We start from the raw sequence: 20,655 nt of genomic DNA on the forward strand, positions 1-20,655 counted from the left end.
AGCGGGCAGTTGTCAAATGGTATGCGTCAGTTCTTTGGAACTGTTTAGCCAAGGTCTCAAAGCTAATGACAACTGACGCGTACCTTTTTTTATGGTGTCTTCTCATTCTAGGACATGTGTCATTCCGGGTTCTTTTGATCAATTTCTTATTTGCCGACAATCTAAAATTGCCGATGGCCTTAGTAATATAAAAAATATAGTTGATGACTTGAAAACAACTTTTAAAATAGCTTGGAGCTATCATTTATCAAACATATAAAGCAAAAAGTCCGACTGGAATAGATTAAGGCTATGAATCAGCTATCAAAAGTTACGTACACAGCGTTAGTGATGAATTTAAAATATACGTTTTTAAAAAGTGTCTGTAACACACCATAACTACAATTCAAGTGAATCTTAGTGAGTACATTGGATGTTATAAAAATACGGATTTGCTGTCAGATATTCATCACGTCAAACGTCTGCTAGAGAGTTCTGAGTCAAAGCATGTAGATTGGCTCATATTCATACCACGGCAGGATTGCATCGCCATTTTGTTCATTGGGCTGGTCTTTACGTACGTTTTCTATAACTAAAACGAATACCCTTATAAGCCTTTTCATAGTTTAAGAATCGATTACACTGCGCATGCGATTTTATTCCGAATTTCTCACCTTTTGTCTAAACCTTCTTTTGTTCTTAATTAAACAAAAGAAGGTAAGAAATCTGGGATAAAATCGCATGCGCAGTGAAATCGATTCTTAAACTATGAAAAGGCTTATTGTTAAGATAGATATCTCCTCTTTTAATATGGTTTTCAAGTTCGGAGTGCAGGATATTGAAGACGCAAGGGGAGAGGGAGGGGGGAAAGGTGAAATTGCATTTTACTAGAAAGAATTTTTTTTTTCTTAGTCTGAGTTCCAAGGTAAGCATTCATTCTTTTTCTCACATCAATAACATTACTTCTAACCAAACGGGTAACGTTTTTTTGTTGATAGTGTTTTGGTTTCTGAGAATTTGGAATTGATAGAAAAATGTCTCCTCAAATCACTCTGGTTAGTGAAATGCCATTTCACTTAGTTAAAACCTTTAGGTGAACTCACCCGTGCGTTCCGCGAGAGCGCACTTGTGTTTTCTTATTGCTGGATATCCAGCTGGCGTGAGAAAGAGTAAAGTGACTCTGGCAGCTGGATATGTGTTGGGACAAGTGCGATGCATTTTTCGCATCGGACCAAATTTGTTCCGGTCAAACAAACTTCAAAGGATCGGAGCCGGTTTTAACATGATTCGAAGGCCCCTAAATAGAATAGCAAGTACTACTGACCTGCTACACCAATGACTGGAGCAGCTGCATCCAACTCATCGTTCTCTACTGGTATTCGTCCATTCCATCTTTGATTGATGAGAATAGCTTGTCTTATTAGCCATTCTCGTGTATTTGACCAATAAAGTATGACACCGACCAAATAGAGACAGCCGATTAACCAAACGATGCCTTAAAGAAAAAAGTAATCAAATGTCAGTTAAATAGTCAGTTAGTCAAAACAGTCGAGCATATAAATAGTAAATTGAAAAACGGGTCGGCGTCTTCAACGCGGAACGTGAGTATTTATAGACACTAGGCAGATAAAGATTCCCGTTTTTTTGCTTCCCGCAAACGGTAAATGCGACCACGTATTCATCGTTTTCCTACATTTCATTTTATGTTTTACAAACCTTCTTACCAAATAGAAGTATTCTTTTGTTTATCTCCTACTTGGAGTTTTTGCGATTCCTTTTCACTAATTTTAAAGAATTTTTTAATCTTAAACTCTCTACTGCGCTGCGACCACGAGCTGAGTTTATGAGTTAACACATATCTACAGTTGTCACCCAGATACAAAATAAAACTACGAATGACAGTTCTGTGAAGATCACACGTAAACTAAAATTTGAATAAAATTCTTTCTATTCTCTAAAAAGGAAACTTTTTAAAACACTAAAGAAGGTGCAGATCGATCGTGCTTAGTAAAATGGATTCAAACTGATTTTAGATTTCAATGATTCATTTCAATTAATTAATTTATAGTATAGCATCTGATACAGCTAAAAGGTAAGGTTAAATATGCATACATCGAAATTACCTGAATCGGCTAACCAGTTCTCCACTAATTCGTAGCTTCTACTAAAACCATCTAACAAAACTAGTGCTCCAAAATAAAAACAAACAGAAAATGACGATGAGAGCCAAGAGAACATGGACCGTCATCTTATCCGAATATGAAATGTAGAAATGTTATGTTTTCTAATTAAAGCTCTTGTAGAGAGTAGAGAGTAATTTGCAACGCGACCTCTCAGCCTCCCGCGAGAGTATATATATAGACTGTTCCTGAGACCCGGGAATCCCCTAATTTGCATTTCTGTTGAGGTCGTAAATACAAGTTATACAGTAGATGCTTGACAGGCAGCCGTGAATAACGATAATTCAGTCAACTCTACTTCATAATAGGAAAGGATTCAAGTTAGTTTAACCATTATATGCTACAGTATTTTGTCAAATTAAAAATGTTTATAATTAAAACCACTGGATTTACTTTTACTTTGATAAACAAACAAACAAACCTTACAAATCCAGCTAGACTTAGCCTCCTTTGCAGCCGTTCTTAGGGTCGTCACGCAACATTTCCCTAAGAACGGCTGCGAAGGAGGCTAAGCTAGACTGGGAACGAGGAAAACAGTTGCTTTAACTGCACTGTTGCATTCTGTTGCATAGTTCTAGAACAAAGGAGAGAATTTTGGAACTCTTCGGATATACTTTCTTGGTTTTGGGTTCTTGTGAAGATCCAGACATTAGAGTAAGTAACAAAACACGATATGCTGACAACATGAAATACTTGCATACGTACGGACCAAACCTTTCTAGTAAAAGGTATAATGACTATGTACTGTTTAATAAACGAGCAGGAGTGTTTTATCGGGTATAAAACACGAGGCGTAGCCGAGTGGTTTTAGACCCGATAAACCACGATCTCCGAGTTTATTAAACGGCTTAAAAAACTCCAGATGTATGTTCTCATACTGTACCGAATTCTTTACGAAATGAACCAAGTTTGATAGAGAAAATCCAAGTTAAAGTTTATGCAAATGAAGACGAATCTATATCAGATATAAAATCACCTTCATGGTCATGATTTCTATTGTGTTTTCTTCATGAATTATTAATGAGTTTTTAAAAATGTCTATAATGACTTCCTTGTGAAATTCTTTATTGATGCCTCAAAAGCCTTTGAAGCAATAGTCATGGTTTAAGGTGGCTGCCTACTTTTGAACGTTCGATTTGAGCTTTATAATTATTCCAAGCAAAAAGTTTCAATGATAAGAACCTAAGCTTGACAAGAAATGAATTAAGAATGAATGTATGTAATGAAATGAATGGTTTTAGGAGATATTTTTGAAGAGAAAAATCGGTTCAAGGTTTGTCATCTTAGTCGCCGGGTATGTGATTTCAAGCCGATCGGTTGTTTGGATGCTCGATGTTCTAGCTCAATCAATCGCGTTTGAATAAAGTTATCAAATTAAATATCGGAGTATGTGGACCGCGTGGCACTAATGAAATAGTAGAAGATAATATAGGTAAGTTGTAGTGCTTGGGAACGAGGTTATTCCGGGCGGAAGCCCTTGGAATTAAATTCGGAAAAATTAATTTCCGACCTCGCTGGGATTCGAACCCACGACCTTCGGAATTGTACTACCGATGCTCTACCAGCTGAGCTAGAGGTCAGACTAGTCTGCTCTAGTCTGACCTCTAGCTCAGCTGGTAGAGCATCGGTAGTACAATTCCGAAGGTCGTGGGTTCGAATCCCAGCGAGGTCGGAAATTAATTTTTCCGAATTTAATTCCAAGGGCTTCCGCCCGGAATAACCTCGTTCCCAAGCACTACAACTTACCTATATTATCTTCTACAAATTAAATATCCATCACTTAGCACTATTTCGCAGCAACCAACAGCCCTTACGGTCAAAGGCCCTCTCATTTAGTCCTCTCATCTTTCTCATTTAGTTCTCGGATTTTTTGGCAGTCACGAACCAAAACAATCCTCAGTCGTTCGCGAGGGTTGTCAGTGAAGCTAACTTGCCCCCAACTAGTTTTATCGACATAAATGGCAGAGACTTCACCGTACAAGTATGTAGAAATTGAAATTCTACACAGTATAGATATAGGAAATCACCAACTGCAAGAAAATCCACACCAAACCGGTGAGACAGATTTGGCATTCATAATACTTTCTCGCCAGGAGATGTTCACACGACGACGGTCAAATGCAAATGAAGCGTAATGAAACTTTTAACCCACAATGCTTCACGCGACTTGATCGCCCTCCTCTGCCCTTAGATTGACCAATCAGAGCGCGCCTCTCGAAATGCTGGAAGCTGACCTTCACCTTGGCTTACTTTCGATATCGATGAAGCCTTTAGAAATGTCTGCAAAATTTAGATAAGCGATGCGATCTTAATTCGTATCAGAAAAAAAGCCTTAAGGTGCTTCGTCTCTGAAAAACGAGACGTTTTCGTAAATCTTCTATCAGGAGCTGGAAAATCGATGGTTTACTGTTTGAATCATAAAGACTGAGATCGATCTCCAGTACTTTTTCGATAAGTTCTTTGATGTCGACGGTAGATTTGTCGTATATTCTTATCTTTTCATTTACGACTCCCTCACACGCTCACACGAACATAAAAAGCGGTTAGATTCAGCTCCTACAACTTTCTTATGAGTCCTATCCATATAGATTTGGAAATTATTAATATTTTATACGAGGATTTACGAACTTTGGACGATACGTTTTTACAGAAATTTGAACGTGGGCAGTTGTTTACATTATTTGTTGGCGTTGCTGATTGGTCCGATTAAACAAAGGGAAAGGAATGTGTGGCTAGTTTGAGCAGACGTTTGTGGTGAGGGAAAGGAACGAGCCGACACTAAAAACGTCTGCACAGCAGGCTAGTCTATAGCCTGAGTGCAGCCGTTTATAAACGGCTACACGCAGGCTAACTATCTAGCGACTTTACCTTCTATACTATCTTATTAATAATTCATTAGGCTTTTACATAAACACTTCCTGTTTCAACTCATTGTTTTACTAGAGTCTAGAAGATGTGGTCAGCTACGCTTTTACTGACAAAATGGGAATCAAGGGTGACATAGCCGCTGTAAACTGGTCGACGTTTTGCTGCCATATAATGCTCAATAATTACTGTTATTATTACTAATTTGGCAGTGCGATGTGCGATGTGCGATGTGCGATGGTGGGGAAAAAATCCTTAAAACGGGCTAAATTTTCGGGTAAAGTTTCGAGGCTTTATTTCACGTTTTAATGATTTTATTGAAATTTTTGATGAATCCCCATACATTTCCTTATAACATGACACCACAGAAACCAAGCTTGGGCTACCCGTGGTGCGACGTCATTGAACTGAATTTAGTGCTACATCAGAATTTGGTGTCAAACTGACAACGTAAGATTTACGGTACACTGAATTTCAAAAAAAATACACATTTCTTTGCAAAAGTTACAATTTAAAAAAAGAATTATTAGTTAGCGTGACGTCACCGTGACTCTATCACTCTGAAAGCGAGATTGAGTCTCGTCCTAGACCATTATCCTTTTCACACTGCTTCGGGGTAAGACATATCTCGTTTCAGGCTTGTTAGAAGGAAACTTTTAAAAACACTTTGTAGGAAGGTGTAATAGTAAAATTGATTCAAACTGATTTAAGATTTCAATAATTCATTTCAATTAATTATTTTTATATAGCATACTTTCTGATACAGCTAGATATGCATACATCAACATTACCTGAATCAGCTAACCAGCTCTCCACTAATTCGTAGACTCTGCTAAGACCATCTAACCAAACTCGGGTCCAAGACGAGAACACGATGAAAATGACAATACAAGCCAATTGGACGTGGACCGTCATTTTATCCGAATGTGAAATGTAGAAATGTTGTGTTTTTTAAAACGTCTTGCTTTGAATCAGTATAGACGAAACAGTCCCGCATACCGTCCCAGAGTGATGGCACATGCACCACTTGACTGAGATTACTATAATGATGCTCGTCAAATAGCAAAGACCATATCAGGTTGAAAAGTTATATCTAGTCCTTTGATTGGACTGTTGACTCGCGTCCAACTGTTATTTCAACAGGGGTCTATTTTTAGAGTTTAGTCAATCGAGTTTGCGTCGATTTTCACGATTTTTTATTTACTGAGTTTAATGCTCCAAATTTTTAAGCGTTTCATTTGTCACTGCTGCTCGCAACTTGTGACGAAATCTTGTCGAATCATTAGAGTAAATCTACTTCACGAAAATGTCAGTTTTTCTGCTGATCAAAATATCACCTCTCCCAAAGTACACGGCTTTGAGGTGTATCTTAAAGTTTATGCAAATGAACAGGATTACAGAACTCTTCACGGTCCTTATTTCTGTTGTGTTTTCCTCATGAATTATTAATGAGTTTAATAAATCTCAAATACGTATCAATAAATTTTGGTCGCATTTTATATGTACACAACATATATATTCCCCGCAAGAGAAAATCCTGTTTGACTCATAAGGAATCACAAAGCATAAGCGTCTTTCACGGCATTAATGTATTTTGTACACAAAATCCTTCTGTTTTCTCTGGGTAAGTATTGGTCGCCCAGGGCGGAATCTTAAGACGTCCTTTTGAATTCCTTTATCTTGGTTTCCTAAGTTACTTCACTAAACTAGAGGAATAGATTAGTTGAATGACACCGGTTTTGGCGTGTTTGGCTGTTCGTCTATGAATGATTTAAATCGGGGATTCCCCTATCTACCACTATCAGTTGGTAAACACAAAATCTCACATCCTCTACTCGCATCATACGTGGAAGACAGAACACTAGCTTATATTCCAATACGTGACAAAAATTAGACTTTGTTGAATTAAATTAAAGTTAAAAAGCAATGTTTTAAAACTTAGACAAGCCGTTTAGCTGAATACTTTCAGACTGCACACTGACACATATTCTCACATAAAGATGTAAAATAAAAATAAAATATTTATTACATGGGGAGACTGGTAATAGTTCTGATTTCTAAGAAAAGCCTCCAATTTCAGCCTGGGTAGCTGCAAACTAACTTCAACCACCAAACCAGAAAAAGGTAATTAACAAATGCATAAAGGATATGACATAATATTATCACAATATTATCCCTTTAGCTATCTAGCACTACTGACTGCATTTATGAGAGGATAGTCAAGAAAAAGCTCGAGAAAATAGAAACACACTTTTAATCATGATGCTACTTACTAAATAATGCTTAGTTGCACAATTTTCAAGGGGGGACTGCTAAAACGAGTAACGCAGTAACGAGTAAACCGAGTAACCAGAAAAAGAGTAACATCAAATGTGTTATATATTGAAAAATCTGAAATAAATAATAATGTATATTAATTTATCATATTTTGCATCTTCTGTTGTGTTTTATGAGTTTTGATTTGTTTAAGATACAGTGCCAATTTGGTTGTGTTCCCTGTTGTAGTAGTCTAGCTTTCCTACAAAATCCTGTTTGCCGTTCGTGTCTCGCAGCCTTTTTATCGTATTTCAAAAAGGGACTGGAAGCAAGACGAGTGCAAGTTATATTTTTGTATTTGTTTAGAAGGATCGATTACTTTCTTTTGAGTAATTGTAGTGTGATGGAGAATGAGCGTCGTACCTAGTGTTCACCGCGTAATTTCAAGGATTCCTTTTGATTTTGGTTTTTTTTTCGTTTATCTCTCTTTGTCACAGCCAGGTTTTGGCTTCGGTTTACCACTGATATAAGACAGTAATAAAACGCTCTAGATTATCAGGTTCAATATTTGTCGTCCAATTCTCGCAACTATATGGCTAAAATGTCAGGCTATATAGAGTTAATACAGCCATAGGCAATATAACAGTAAACCTTGAGAGAAAATCGTGGAAGAATTCTCGACCCATTTGTACAATGATGAAAACGGAATATTCCCTTTGGATCTCCTGAATCCCCGTGTAAAGTTACATTGCTTTACTCGTAAGTAATTTTAGTAAATGTGTTATGAACATTTGAATGATTTTAAAAATCGAATCAGATTTTTAAATGTATAAAAAATGTCATGCTACTCGTTTTCTGGTTACTCGGTTTACTCGTTACTCGTTACTCCATTTAGTAACACCCATTTTTCGATCAGGGATCGTGGATGACTTTCGCTTTAAAACAATACACACAACCTATGGCCTGAGCAAAGTCGAATTCAGTTTGGGTAAGATTAAGATGAAATTGGAATTTAGCTTGTTAGATTTTGCGGAGGGAGAAAAACGAACCGGAGTCGACCCGCATACAAAAAACCGGCCTCGAATTAACTCATATTTTTCGGTTTAATAATGTATAATAATACCATAACTTAGTTTTCATAGCTTTGACATTTGTATATTTATATATGGTAAAGATTTAAGATATATTTTCTTTTCTTTTACACTCATTATTTTCTTGGATAATTAGCAGTATATACTAGAGGCCTACCAAGCTGCATGTAAAACCGAGGGGAAATAAAGTTTATCTATCTATCAACCAAACGTTGACAACGTTATTCGGATGTTCTTGAAGAGTCTCTCGTACAAAGAATCTAAGAATCACAACACCCTGTGTAATGTGAATATCGACCAATATATTCAATCCTTTCTGCATGTCGACTGTGTATGTAAAATATCTGCTACGATATGGGCTAGAGCGATGTAAACAAACCGGTCCAATGGCTTTGAAACAATGGAAATATTTCACATAACCGGACAGATGGCATGGTCGTTTTCATCATGTTTCAACTTGTTGTTTTATTATAGTCGGTCTATATAGACTTGCACTAAGCCCAGTCCCACTTTGCCAACTCACTGGCACATATGTGGTTGCTGGCTCACTGGCACATATGTGGTTGCTGGCTCACTGGCGCAGTGAACACGGAGTGAGAGGAAAGTTTCGACAAAATGTGAATCATGGGTGTTGTCACGCGCAGTAACGCACTCGCCTCTAGGGTCGACTTGGGTGGGATTTTCTCCTGTTTCTCTCTCTCTCCTCTAAGCCTAATACGATAAATTCCAATACGATCTGCAAGTTAGCCATATCCAGAAGCTTATTTTTTCGGGGTATCGATAACATTTGAATATGACACTCAATCAGGGATAAATTGAGAAATGATGCAACCTTTCACAGTGTCATGAAATGTTTTGTTCAGTTTTCAGTCAGTTTTCATTTAATATACAACACTGCACTCGTTCTGGAATACAGTATTAAAAGCATCACCCTTTTACTCGTGACTCACGTAAAGGTTCTTACAAAATTTTTTTCAAAAAATGTCCAGCGTTCAATATTAAAAGTTGCCACAAAATAACTCAAATCCCTTATGTTAAGTCATTAACATATTGGAAATATAAACCTTCGTATCTCAAAGACCCAACATTCAAATGACGAATTATTTTCACAATCAACTATTCACTATCTAAAGAATCAATTCTGAAAATATTGTGTAAAGGCTTATAAGCACTTTAAAGTTATAAAAACACAAAATATAGTTCAAGGCGTTTGTCAAGACTCGTTTCAACACTTCTTTACCAGACCCGATACGCGATGAAAATTAAGACTCGAATTCAAATCTTGAGTTAGAAATGTACCTGGCATTTTGTATTCTCTCATCCAAAGATCCAGTAAGTAGCAGAATGCTGCAGCACCAAGCATCCTCACTGTCATATAAAACATTTCGGTGAAAAGTTCTCTTGTTTTGATCTCCGTATGAACGTTTTCAGCCACTGGATGAGTCTGCAGTAGAACACGTCCCCGCCTCGCTGCAATTGTTTGTCCGCGTAATAGCATGCAAGTCTTTTGGTCATTTAAACTATACGTCCATGCTTTTTTCTTTGTTTACGTTCCACTGGCCGTGAAATGGCCGTAAAAATTCAAAACAATATTTTAAATCCCTACTTTACATTTTTACTGAACATTTGAAGACAAAATGTGTTTCTTAACTTAATTTTTCTTGGTTTTGTAAGTTTATCCTAGTTTATTTTTATTTTTAACGGATTTTGATTTTTGCTTATTGGAGAATAAATTACAGTAAATGAAACCGGTTTTGACGTAAATGTTTGGCTGTTCGTCTGAATATTTAATTCCGGGGATTCCCCTAATGTTGTACAGTGGTCACAACATTTCCTCTTAATCGCATCATACTTGGAAGACAGAACACCAGCTTGTATTGCAAAATAAATACGTGACAAAAACCTCCATAAGACTTCGTTGTATCAGTTTACGGTAAAAATCGTTAATTGTTGTAAAACTTATATTAGACAAACCGTTTAATTGAATATTGTTTTGATCGGATAAAAGGAGCGAAGAGAGAGAGTGTGTGTGTGTGTGTTATGCAGGACGTATTTATAATTCTCATAAAGCAAACTGACTGACCTTTCTCAGTGAAACTTTTTCTATCTTTGCTTTTGGAAAAAAAACTAAACTAAACTGAAATAAAATACTCGTGGAATCTTTGCTCTGTGATCTGTGTTTCGCTTGGTTACCAACATATTCATTACTGGGGGATGCTGGGAACTAAAGGCCGTCCCTAGAACTGATTTTCAAGAAAAGCTTACTTGGATTCATGCAGTGCAATAAAAGTGTTTGCCGATCTTCAAGTAAAGTACTGTATGAATTCTAAAGAACGGATTCCACTACTTCTGAACTAAGTTGTTCTTTGAAGGGTTTTAGCATGTGATAACACTACTTGGGAACGATATCTTTGGAAGATACTTTCTGGTATCTCTAGTGCTCTAGAAAAGCTACAGTCTGGTAACACTGGAAAACATCATCAACAAGCAGACCAGAAAAGGTAACAAATGCATAAAGGTTATGACATAATATTATCATAATATTATCCCTTTAGCTATCTAGCACTACTGCCTGCATTCATGAGAGGATTGTCAAGACAAGCGCCTCGAATGACTCTTCTTGAAAGAAAAAACTGCTTAGTTGCATATTTTTTTATCCCTGATCGTGGGTGGCTAGTTTCGCTTTTAAAAAATTCACAAAATCTACGGACTAACTCACAGATTGTTACTGAGGTTTGGCAGAGGGAGGAAAAGTGGAGAACACGGAGAAAAACCCTTGAATCAGTCTCTTAAGTTCATGAAAGTGTTATTCGGATGTTCTTGAAGAGTCTCTAAGAATCTAAGAATCACAACACCCTGTGTAATGTGCATCGACCCGAATTATTCAATCACTTCCTGCATGTCGACTGTGTATGTGTGTCTGTAAGTTCTTATGATAATAAATATTAATTTAAAAAGAATGGAATTAACGTGGATTCCACAGAGTGGCTCTTCTTCCACTGGATTCCAAATTGGAATTCTGATACGATATGCGCTAAAGCGACGTAAACAAAGCGGTTGGCTTCGAAACAATGCAAAATACTGTATTCCACATTACCAGAGAAAAATTTAGTCATGTTACTAGAGTCTATATAGGGTTGCATTTGTACCGATCTAGCAGCTGTAGTGAGCTACCTCACGGGCGTATAGTTAAGGACGGTGCCTACTATTGTCCACACGCACACGTACTGGACACCTACATTTGAGGAATCTCAAATTCATTATTCGAATTGCACTAAACAAAGCATTGATTTTCAATAAAAGTTAAAGCAGAAAACGATTTAGGACGAATTAAATTAGAAATGTCTGGCGTAAGTAAAATAATGCCGTCATCACTTGTTAACGTTTTTTAAGCCTTATTATTTCTTTTAAATGCATGGTGACCCCTACTTTTCTAACCAGAATTTGACAACCCTTTGATAGGTTAAAACAGAGAAACATATGGAACGCCGTTACTGCTGTGCAAAACATTGGTCAGTTTTTGACAAGTTCTTGCTTAGCTCAGTTTATTATCATAAACGAGTTTTATCTAGGGCAGTATGTCGAGAAATATTTTTATTTCAAGTTTTTAAATTTCTCGACGAGAACTCGATGAGTTTTCTCTATTTCTTGACATTTCTCGACATACATGACATGGTATGGAACTTGATATTAATTTACGAAACTCAATCTACGGTGTGCATAATTCGATACCTAGTAGTTTGCTGAACGCAGGCGGGGCTTACGCAGGCTACGTGCCGATCACGCGACTTTGACGGCAACGATCTGTCGCAACGCCGGCAAAAGCGATCCTAGCATTGGAATGTTGACTGACAGTTTGCTCGGATCAATTTGCAATCGTTTTGGCCGGGAACTCTCATGTGCAACCATGTGAATATTGTAGACGTGTTATTCTTTACTCTCTGTTCTAAAGCAATCAATTGTCATGGTGTTCCATGTAATACTCGAGTATTATTAAGTATTAAGACCGATATTGCAGTTTTTATGCCGAATATCCGATTTCAAGTTACGATGAATTGCTCACAAGAGTGAATGTTGGAATATTCCCAGCCGCAAGAGCAAATCCTGTTTGACTCATAAGGAATCACAAAGCATAAGCGTCATTCACGGGCATGAATATATTTTGCATACACAATCTGTCTGTTTTCTCTGGCTAAGTTTTGGTCGCCCAGGGCGAAATCTTAGTCCTTTTGAACGATGATCCATCGGCTTTCCTAAATTACTCGAATGAACTAGAGGAATAGATTTGTTGAATGAAACCGGTTTTGGCGTGTTTGGCTGTTCGGCTATGAATGATTTAAATCGGGGATTCCCCTATCTACCACTATCAGTTGGTAAACACAAAATCTTTTACCCGCATCATATGGGTAGTTGCAAACTGACTGACATACGATTTCAACTACCAAACCAGAAAAGGTAATTAACAAATGCATAAAGGATATGACATAATAATATCATAATATTATCCCTTTAGCTATCTAGCACTACTGCCTGCATTCATGAGAGGATTGTCAAGACAAAGCTCGAGAAAATAGAAACACACATTTAATCGTGATGCTACTTACTAAATAATGCTTAGTTGCACAATTTTTCATGGGGTATTGCTAAAACGAGTAACGCAGTAACGAGTAAACCGAGTAACCAGAAAAAGAGTAACATCAAATGTGTTATACATTGAAAAATCTAAAATAAATAATAATGTATATTAATTTATCATAATTTGCATTTTCCGTTGTGTTTTATGAGTTTTTTATTTGTTTAAGATACAGTGCCAATTTGGTTGGGTTCCCTGTTGTAGTAGTCTAGTTTTCCTACACAAATCCCGTTTGCCGTTTGTGTCTCGCAGCCTTTTTATCGTATTTCAAAAAGACTGGAAGCAAGACGAGTGCAAGTTATATTTTTGTATTTGTTTAGAAGGATCGATTACTTTCTTTTGAGTAATTGCAGTGTGATGGAGAATGAGAGTTGTACCTAGTGTTCACCGCGTAATTTCAAGGATTCCTTTTGATTTTGGTTTTTTTTTCGTTTATCTCTCTTTGTCAGAACCAGGTTTTGGCTTCGGTTTACCACTGATATAAGACAGTAATAAAACGCTCTAGATTATCAGGTTCAATATTTGTCGTCCAATTCTCGCAACTATATGGCTAAAATGTCAGGCTATATAGAGTTAATACAGCCATAGACAATATAACAGTAAACCTTGAGAGAAAATCGTGGAAGAATTCTCGACCCATTTGTACAATGATGAAAACGGAATATTCCCTTTGAATCTCCTGGATTCCCGTGTATTACATTGCTTTACTCGTAAGCAATTTTAGTAAATGTGTTATGAACATTTGAATGATTTTAAAAATCGAATCAGATTTTTCAGTGTATAAAAAATGTCATGCTACTCGTTTTCTGGTTACTCGGTTTACTCGTTACTCGTTACTCCATTTAGTAACACCCATTTTTCATGATCAGGGATCGTGGATGACTTTCGCTTTAAAACAATACACACAACTTATGGGCTGAGCAAAGTCGAATTCAGTTTGGGCAAGACTAAGATGAAACTGGAATTTAGCTCGTTAGATTTTGCGGAAGGAGAAAAACGAACCGGAGTCGACCCGCATACAAAAAACCGGCCTCGAATTAATTCATATTTTTCGGTTTGATAATGTATAATAATACCATAACTTAGTTTTCATAGCTTTCCCATTTGTATATTTATATATGGTAAAGATTTAAGATATACTGTATTTTCTTTTCTTTTACACTCATTATTTTCTCGGATAATTAGCAGTTATATACTAGAGGCCTACCAAGCTGCATGTAAAACCGAGGGGAAATAAAGTTTATCTATCTATCAACCAAACAATGTTATTCGGATGTTCTTGAAGTAGCGAAAGTCCTAAAGTCTCAACTCGCGCATCTCATCAACTATGACCGTCTGGAGTAGTGAATAATATAGTTTAGTTAAGTTTAGTGAAAGAGTAGGATACGGATATGTGCTGGTTTTTAACTCGTGGATATGCGTAGTGCTTGGATCATCGTTAATTACCATAATATGATTGAAAAGCTACTATTTTGCTTTCAACTAGTGATATTACTTTAGAGTATAGGAAAGGCTAGGGTTAACTTCTACTAAGGATCATATGTAAGGATCAATTAACAAAGTCAGATACATTTTCAAATACAAATAATGTATATTTCCCTTTGGCTCATTCAGTTTTTTTTTAATCAGATCACGCATTTATTAAGAGCGAAATATGCCCATTGTCAATAAGGGGGCAATGACCTAATATGGACTATTGAAAACTCTTTACTTCGAATATTTCCCTTGCTAAAATACTTTTGAGCTCCTTTTTTTCATAAAGTTTGAAGATTTTACCTTTATGATTGATACAGTGTGTTTTCAAAAAAAGTGTATATTTTGAAGCAAAATGGTGTCACGTGTGTCGTTAAAAAGTGCAGTTATCTATACCGGCCTTGAGGAATTGACTTAGATATATACATATATATATATTCTATCGTAGCTTTTTGTCGACGTAACTTAGCTATGTTAATTTTTTTACCGTGATTATTGTCTGTTCGGTATTCCATCATCCAAAGATCCATCAAGAAGCAGAATATAGCAACAACCATCTTCACTGCCATCATAATAGTTTGATAGTAGAGCGAGACCTCGTTGCAGTGACTTTTCGTAGTAATAGGCAAAATTTTGCGTCTTAATCATGAATAATTCATGCAAGTCACAGAGCACAACGCTTACTAAGGTGCAAAGTCCGCCGCTCGCTTTGACTTAACTGTCTATACTATCTTATTAATAATTCATTAGGCTTTTACATAAACACTTCCTATTTCAACTCATATCTAGAAGATGTTGTTAGCTACGCTTCGACTGACAAAATGGGAATCAAGGGTGACATAGCCGCTTGTAAACTGGTCGACGTTTTGCTGCCATATAATGCTCAATAATGACTGTTATTATTGCTAATTTGGCAGCGCGATGTTCAAAATATAATACCCAGGGCAAAAAAGTATTACTGAGTAAATAGTTGATGCTAAACAATAGACAAAGATGCTTTAAAAACTCTTCTTAATTATGTATAGATGAGGTTAGGCTTTGTCTTTTGAATGACTTTGTCTTTTAGGCTGGAACGGCATATTTTGAATTCGCTTTCGGTATTTTTGTGTTTCCCTCGCATGCACGGGATCTATTTTTAGCCAAAGGGTCAATTAACGGGCGTTCGGGTTCACAGGCAGTGCAAAACTGTTGTCACGGGCAACTTTGAAAAACCGGTTCATGCGGAGAATGATCCATTTATCATCTTTCATACTTCTAAAAATGACCTGCCGCATATAAAAATTCGGTATAAAACCCTAGATATAATACCGCATATCCAATGGCAATAAGTTATTTGTTTAAGTAATTTAAAATTTTACTGAATCTATTTGTGATGTGATGTGCGGGAAAATATCTTTTAGAAATAGGTTGTTGGCGGTGGAAAATATTTCGTTTTGACAAAAGAGATAATTGAAAAAATACTTGGAAATTTTCAAATTTGCGCGTTTTAGAGGAAGAGAATTAGAGTTATAAAAACACAAAATATAGTTTAAAGCGTTTGTCAAGACTCATTTTACCACTTCTTACGACTTACGTCTTCTAACCCTAACCCAAAATTCAAAACAACATTTTAAATCCCTACTTTACATTTTTACTGAAAATTAGACAAAATGTCTCTCTTATCTTAATTTTTCTTGGTTTTGTAAGTTTATCCTAGTTTATTTTTATTTTTAACGAATTTTGATTTTTGCTTATTGGAGAATAAATTACAGTAAATGAAACCGGTTTTGACGTAAATATTTTGGCTGTTCGTCTGTGAATAATTAATTCCGGGTATTACCCTAAGACTGTTGTACAGTCGGCTCACAACATCTCCACTTACTCGCATCATACTTGGAAGACAGAACACCAGCTTATATTGCAAAATAAATTCGTGACAAAAACCTTCATAAGACTGAGTTGGGAACTACTTGGGAACGATATCTTTGGAAGATACTTCCTTTTATCATATGACCCGTACGGCCCTGCTCGCGCGCTCTAATAAAACCATTGGAAAAAGTCACGTGATGGGGGCCGGACGGGTTGACGTAAGCGGGCCGGAAAAACCCGTCCGGCCCTGCTCGAATCCGCGCGCTTTCTTTTTCTTAGTTATTCTTATTTTCGTGAGGGTCATATGATAAAATGCTTATTGACTGAGTTAGGTCGGGCCGTACGGGAAAATATTTGGCTCTCGGTCATTTGTACGGACCTCGCTGCGCTCGGTCCGTACGACATGACCTCGAGCCAAATATTTTCCCGTACGGCCCTCCCACTCAGTCAATAAGTACATAGTATCTCTAGAAAAGCTACAGTCTGATGACACTGGGAAACATCATCAACAAGCAGACCAGAAAAGGTAACAAATGCATAAAGATGATGATGATGTTTGTAAATTTATATAGCGCCTTTTCTATATGAATATAATCAAAGGCGCTTTACATTGAGGAGTGAATGACAGATTGTTTTTTGTGCAATTTACAAGCATGAGAGATGGTTAGTATGAAGTGCAGGCACTGGAGTGGTCACTGCCAGGGTTTCTTTTTACGTCCTCAGTGGTTCTTTTACGTCCCTCCTATGTTGGTTAGTAATGATGAGTGTGGAGAGACGGGACCACCATTTAAAGTGGTCATCCGAGCCACTTGAAAGTCTAACCATTTGCAGATGTAATTACAAAGGCAGCACTTTCTCCTCAGTTATTTTAAGACCCTAAGTGTTGGTCAAAGGTTTCAAAGGTTCTTATCTTTCCACACACAAAAAGCAAAGAATTACAAATAGAACTTAAGAAAGAAGTGGAAAGGTGCAGGAGGAACAACCCAAAAGGGGTTGACTAAGAAAGATCCTGCACCAAGTCCGGCCGGGAGTAGAACCACGACTCCCGCACGAAAGTCCGATGCTCAACCAACTGAGCCAACCGGTTGGCGGTAAAGGATATGATATAATATTATCATAATATTATCCCTTTAGCTATCTAGCACTACTGCCTGCATTCATGAGAGGATTGTCAAGACAAGCGCCTCAAATGACTCTTCTTGAAAGAAAAAAACTGCTTAGTTGCATATTTTTTATCCCTGATCGTGGGTAGCTAGTTTCGCTTTTAAAAAATTCACAAAATCTACGGACTAACTCACAGATTGTTAGGTTTGGCAGAGGGAGGAAAAGTGGAGAACACGGAGAAAAACCCTTGAATCAGTCTCTTAAATTCATGAAAGTGTTATTCGGATGTTCTTGAAGAGTCTCTTGTACAAAGAATCTAAGAATCACAACACCCTGTGTAATGTGAATATCGACCAAGTTATTCAATCACTTTCTGCATGTCGACTGTGTATGTATGTCTGTAAGCTAAGTTCTAATGATAATAAATATTAATTTAAAAAGAATGGGATTAACGTAGATTCCAGAGTGGCTCTTCTTCCACTGGATTCCAAATTGGAATTCGCTACATGCGCTACAGCGATGTAAACAAAACGGCCCAATGGCTTTGAAACAATGGAATATTCCACATCACCGAACAGTAGGGTGCATGGTACGTTTTGGTCATGTTGCAACTTGTCGTATTACTATAGTCTATATAGAGTTGCACTAAGTCCAGTCTAGAAGCTGTGGTCAGCAAATTCCAAATTGGAATTCTTATACGATATGCGCTAAAGTGACGTAAACAAAGCGGTTGGCTACGAAACAATACAAAATATTCCACATCACCGGAGAAGAATTTGGTCATGTTTCAACTTGTTGTTTTACTATAGTCTATATAGAGTTGCATTTGTACCTATCTAGCAAAATGGGAATCAAGGATGCTGTAGCGGTAACGCCAGTCGCCTATCACCTCTGAAGTCTTGGGTTCGATCCCAAACTCAGTAGCACATATGAATAAAGTTTTTCTATAGCAAGTTCCATGATTCAAGAGTTTATTTTGTCCGGTTTCCCGAGTCCCTCAGCTAGCAAAACTTAACAAGCCATGCCCAGAGGCTCATTTTTGTTTCAGGGTATCGATAAAATTACTCTAAAGAGAGGAAAAACATACTACTGAACATGAGATCTATAATATAATATGTTGGTATGCAACGATTAGAGTGCACGCACTAAACCCGTGAAACAAATACTAACTTTTAATACTAAATGGTGATAAATAAACAATAGAAAACAAAGGATTCTGTAGGAAATAGTACTAATTAGTACTAATTAATGTTCAGTGCGTGCACTCTAGCATGATCAAACTTTAACTTAAAAAAAAACCAATGGAATATAATATAACATAACATAACATAATATAACATATTTAAAAAACTCATTAATAATTCATGAGGAAAACACAATAGAAATCATGACCATGAAGGTGATTTTATATCTGATATAGATTCGTCTTCATTTGCATAAACTTTAACTTGGATTTTCTCTATCAAACTTGGTTCATTTCGTAAAAAAATCGGTACAGTATGAAAACATACATCAGGAGTTTTCTAAGCCGTTTAATAAACTCGCAGATCGTGTTTTATCGGGTCTAAAACCACTCGGCTACGCCTCGTGTTTTATACCTGATAAAACACTCCTGCTCGTTTATTAAACATTACGTATACTTCAAATAACAATTACATACGTGTGTAATTATCAATGATTCAGCTATTTTTTTAATATAAAGATTCAGCAGTTTTCCACCAGAGAGACAAGTTTGGTCTCATCTTTTATAATACTGCCACTGCTCTTTGCAAGAGTAAAAACGTTGTCCTTCAAGTAAGTATATCTTTTACATAGTTGTTTGCTATAACGGTTTGCAGTTTTGTCCAGGCGTTTCAGCGATCCATTCGTATTAGAAAACAAATGATTTCGAATGCAAATTATCAAATAATGTCATTTGAATGAGGGGGTTACCAGACTGGATATCAAAACACGATGACATTACTGCTCTAGATCTGGCCGTAAATGGCATAAGGGGACTGAAACACAGCAGCTGAAACAGAACGAAACAGTCCGAGATGACTGGACGATTAGAATACAGTGTGAAATAGTTATATAATATCCATAGATTTTAGCTTGCTTGCTTTGGCGTTCTCGTTCGCGTGTTACTGACAATTTACCGTGAATAAATGACCCGACCGTTCTTTCAAATCACTCATTCATTTAAATAAAGCAGCTAGCAGAAGTGTAGAACCGTGTCTATGTAATATAAGGTCGATAGTGTTTCGTGTATCAATTTCAAGTCATCTCTTGTGTTTCTTCGCTGTAGTCTTCTACCCACGTCACGCAATGTTCACTTCGTGACGACACTAGCGGCTGCGTGAACTACCTTCTCTGCGCCAAATCCAGCGTCAATTGCGAAATCCCTCAATACGTTTGGCATCTATACTCAGTGTACTCACAAATATCAAAAAGCTCCTTTGCTTCATATTAGTAGTTAGCCACAAAATTACATTTAATATGAAATCAGGTGTTTACATCAAAATACCAACCAAGCTGGGGATTTCCCTAAAAACTCGTTTATGATGATAAACTGAGCTAAGCAAGAACGTCATTTGTCAAAACTCCGACCAATGTCTTGCACAGAATTGAGGTGACATGTCTAAATAGGAATTTCACTTTCTCATTTGAGGGTGTTTTGCGTGGTTTTAATATAAACATCACAAAAACTTGTTTCACTTTCCCTTTCACTTTTCAGTCCTTTTTGATCCTCAAAATCCTTCGGCATTTGGTTTTCTTTTGCTGTCCTCGAAAAAACCTTGACTTACTGAAGGATTTAGCAATCCTTTATGATATCTTTCTCTCTCTCTTTGTGAATGGATGGTTAATGAATGTAAGATTACATGCAGCGGTTTCAGTTCTGGGGGGTTCTGATCGCTTGTAAAAGCTGCGTAGACAAGACTCGCTTTCTCTTTTATTTCTTCTCCTCGAAGCTAAAGTAGCTTTCTGTTCATCATTATCTTGTACTGTTCTTCCTTCTCTTCAATCTTGGGAAAAAAGATCTTCGACTGTTCTTTCAAATGCGCCTCTTCAATCTTGGGGAAAACATCTTCGATAGTTCTTCCAAATGCGCCTCTTCAATCTTGGGAAACATCTTCCAAACTCGTGGGGTGGGGGGATTACATTATCATACACGTTAAGGTGGCTGGACCCCCTCACGCTTGACCGCTACCTTCCACTTTTGGAACGCTGGCGCATAAACGTGTTT

The 20,655-nt window shown here is 37.0% G+C and overlaps 2 protein-coding genes across 11 annotated transcripts in view; one reads left to right on the forward strand and one right to left on the reverse strand.

The window, feature by feature from the left end:
- On the reverse strand, positions 1–9,767 carry LOC148904892 (uncharacterized). 2 transcript variants are annotated; one of them, XR_016118847.1, is made up of 3 exons: positions 5,816–5,921; positions 1,304–1,474; positions 1–571 (listed from the first exon to the last, which is right to left on the reverse strand). XR_016118847.1 is itself a non-coding variant. In XM_089024896.1 (3 exons), exons 1-3 carry the CDS (start codon positions 9,753–9,755, stop codon positions 480–482), a joined length of 348 nt encoding a protein of 115 aa, XP_088881022.1. In that variant the 5' UTR covers positions 9,756–9,767; the 3' UTR covers positions 1–479. The 2 variants fall into 2 exon arrangements, 1 of the variants encoding a protein (XP_088881022.1); XM_089024896.1 differs by lacking the exon at positions 5,816–5,921 and adding an exon at positions 9,671–9,767.
- LOC116294857 (TNF receptor-associated factor 2) overlaps positions 2,700–20,655 on the forward strand; it is a 26,131-nt gene continuing 8,175 nt past the window's right edge. For 2 of the 9 annotated variants that reach the window (XM_031702535.2, XM_031702534.2), the window contains exon 1: positions 10,595–10,872. The gene's annotated coding sequence lies outside the window, so the exon portion shown is untranslated. Of the gene's footprint in view, positions 2,814–7,044; positions 7,149–10,593; positions 10,873–12,755; positions 12,827–16,466; positions 16,852–19,131; positions 19,224–20,655 lie in introns of those variants that run through there. The other 7 variants (XM_089024895.1, XM_089024893.1, XM_031702533.2 and 4 more) reach the window with 7 other exon arrangements.

The sequence above is a fragment of the Actinia tenebrosa genome, unplaced genomic scaffold (genome assembly GCF_029948245.1).
Source record: "Actinia tenebrosa isolate PJP-AT-01 unplaced genomic scaffold, QUT_ActTen_1.0 PGA_scaffold9__36_contigs__length_13948895, whole genome shotgun sequence".
In the NCBI taxonomy this organism is placed as follows: domain Eukaryota; kingdom Metazoa; phylum Cnidaria; class Anthozoa; order Actiniaria; family Actiniidae; genus Actinia; species Actinia tenebrosa.

What these genes read in the sequence shown, in the direction of transcription:
- LOC148904892 (XM_089024896.1), bottom strand. Translation starts at nt 9,755, where the DNA reads ATGTTTTATATGACAGTGAGGATGCTTGGTGCTGCAGCATTCTGCTAC. An exon ending in GAGAGAATACAAAATGCCAG is followed by an intron (nt 1,475 to 9,670) that starts GTACATTTCTAA and finishes TTTTTCTTTAAG; the next exon opens with GCATCGTTTGGTTAATCGGC. An exon ending in TCCAGTCATTGGTGTAGCAG is followed by an intron (nt 572 to 1,303) that starts GTCAGTAGTACT and finishes TATTCGTTTTAG; the next exon opens with TTATAGAAAACGTACGTAAA.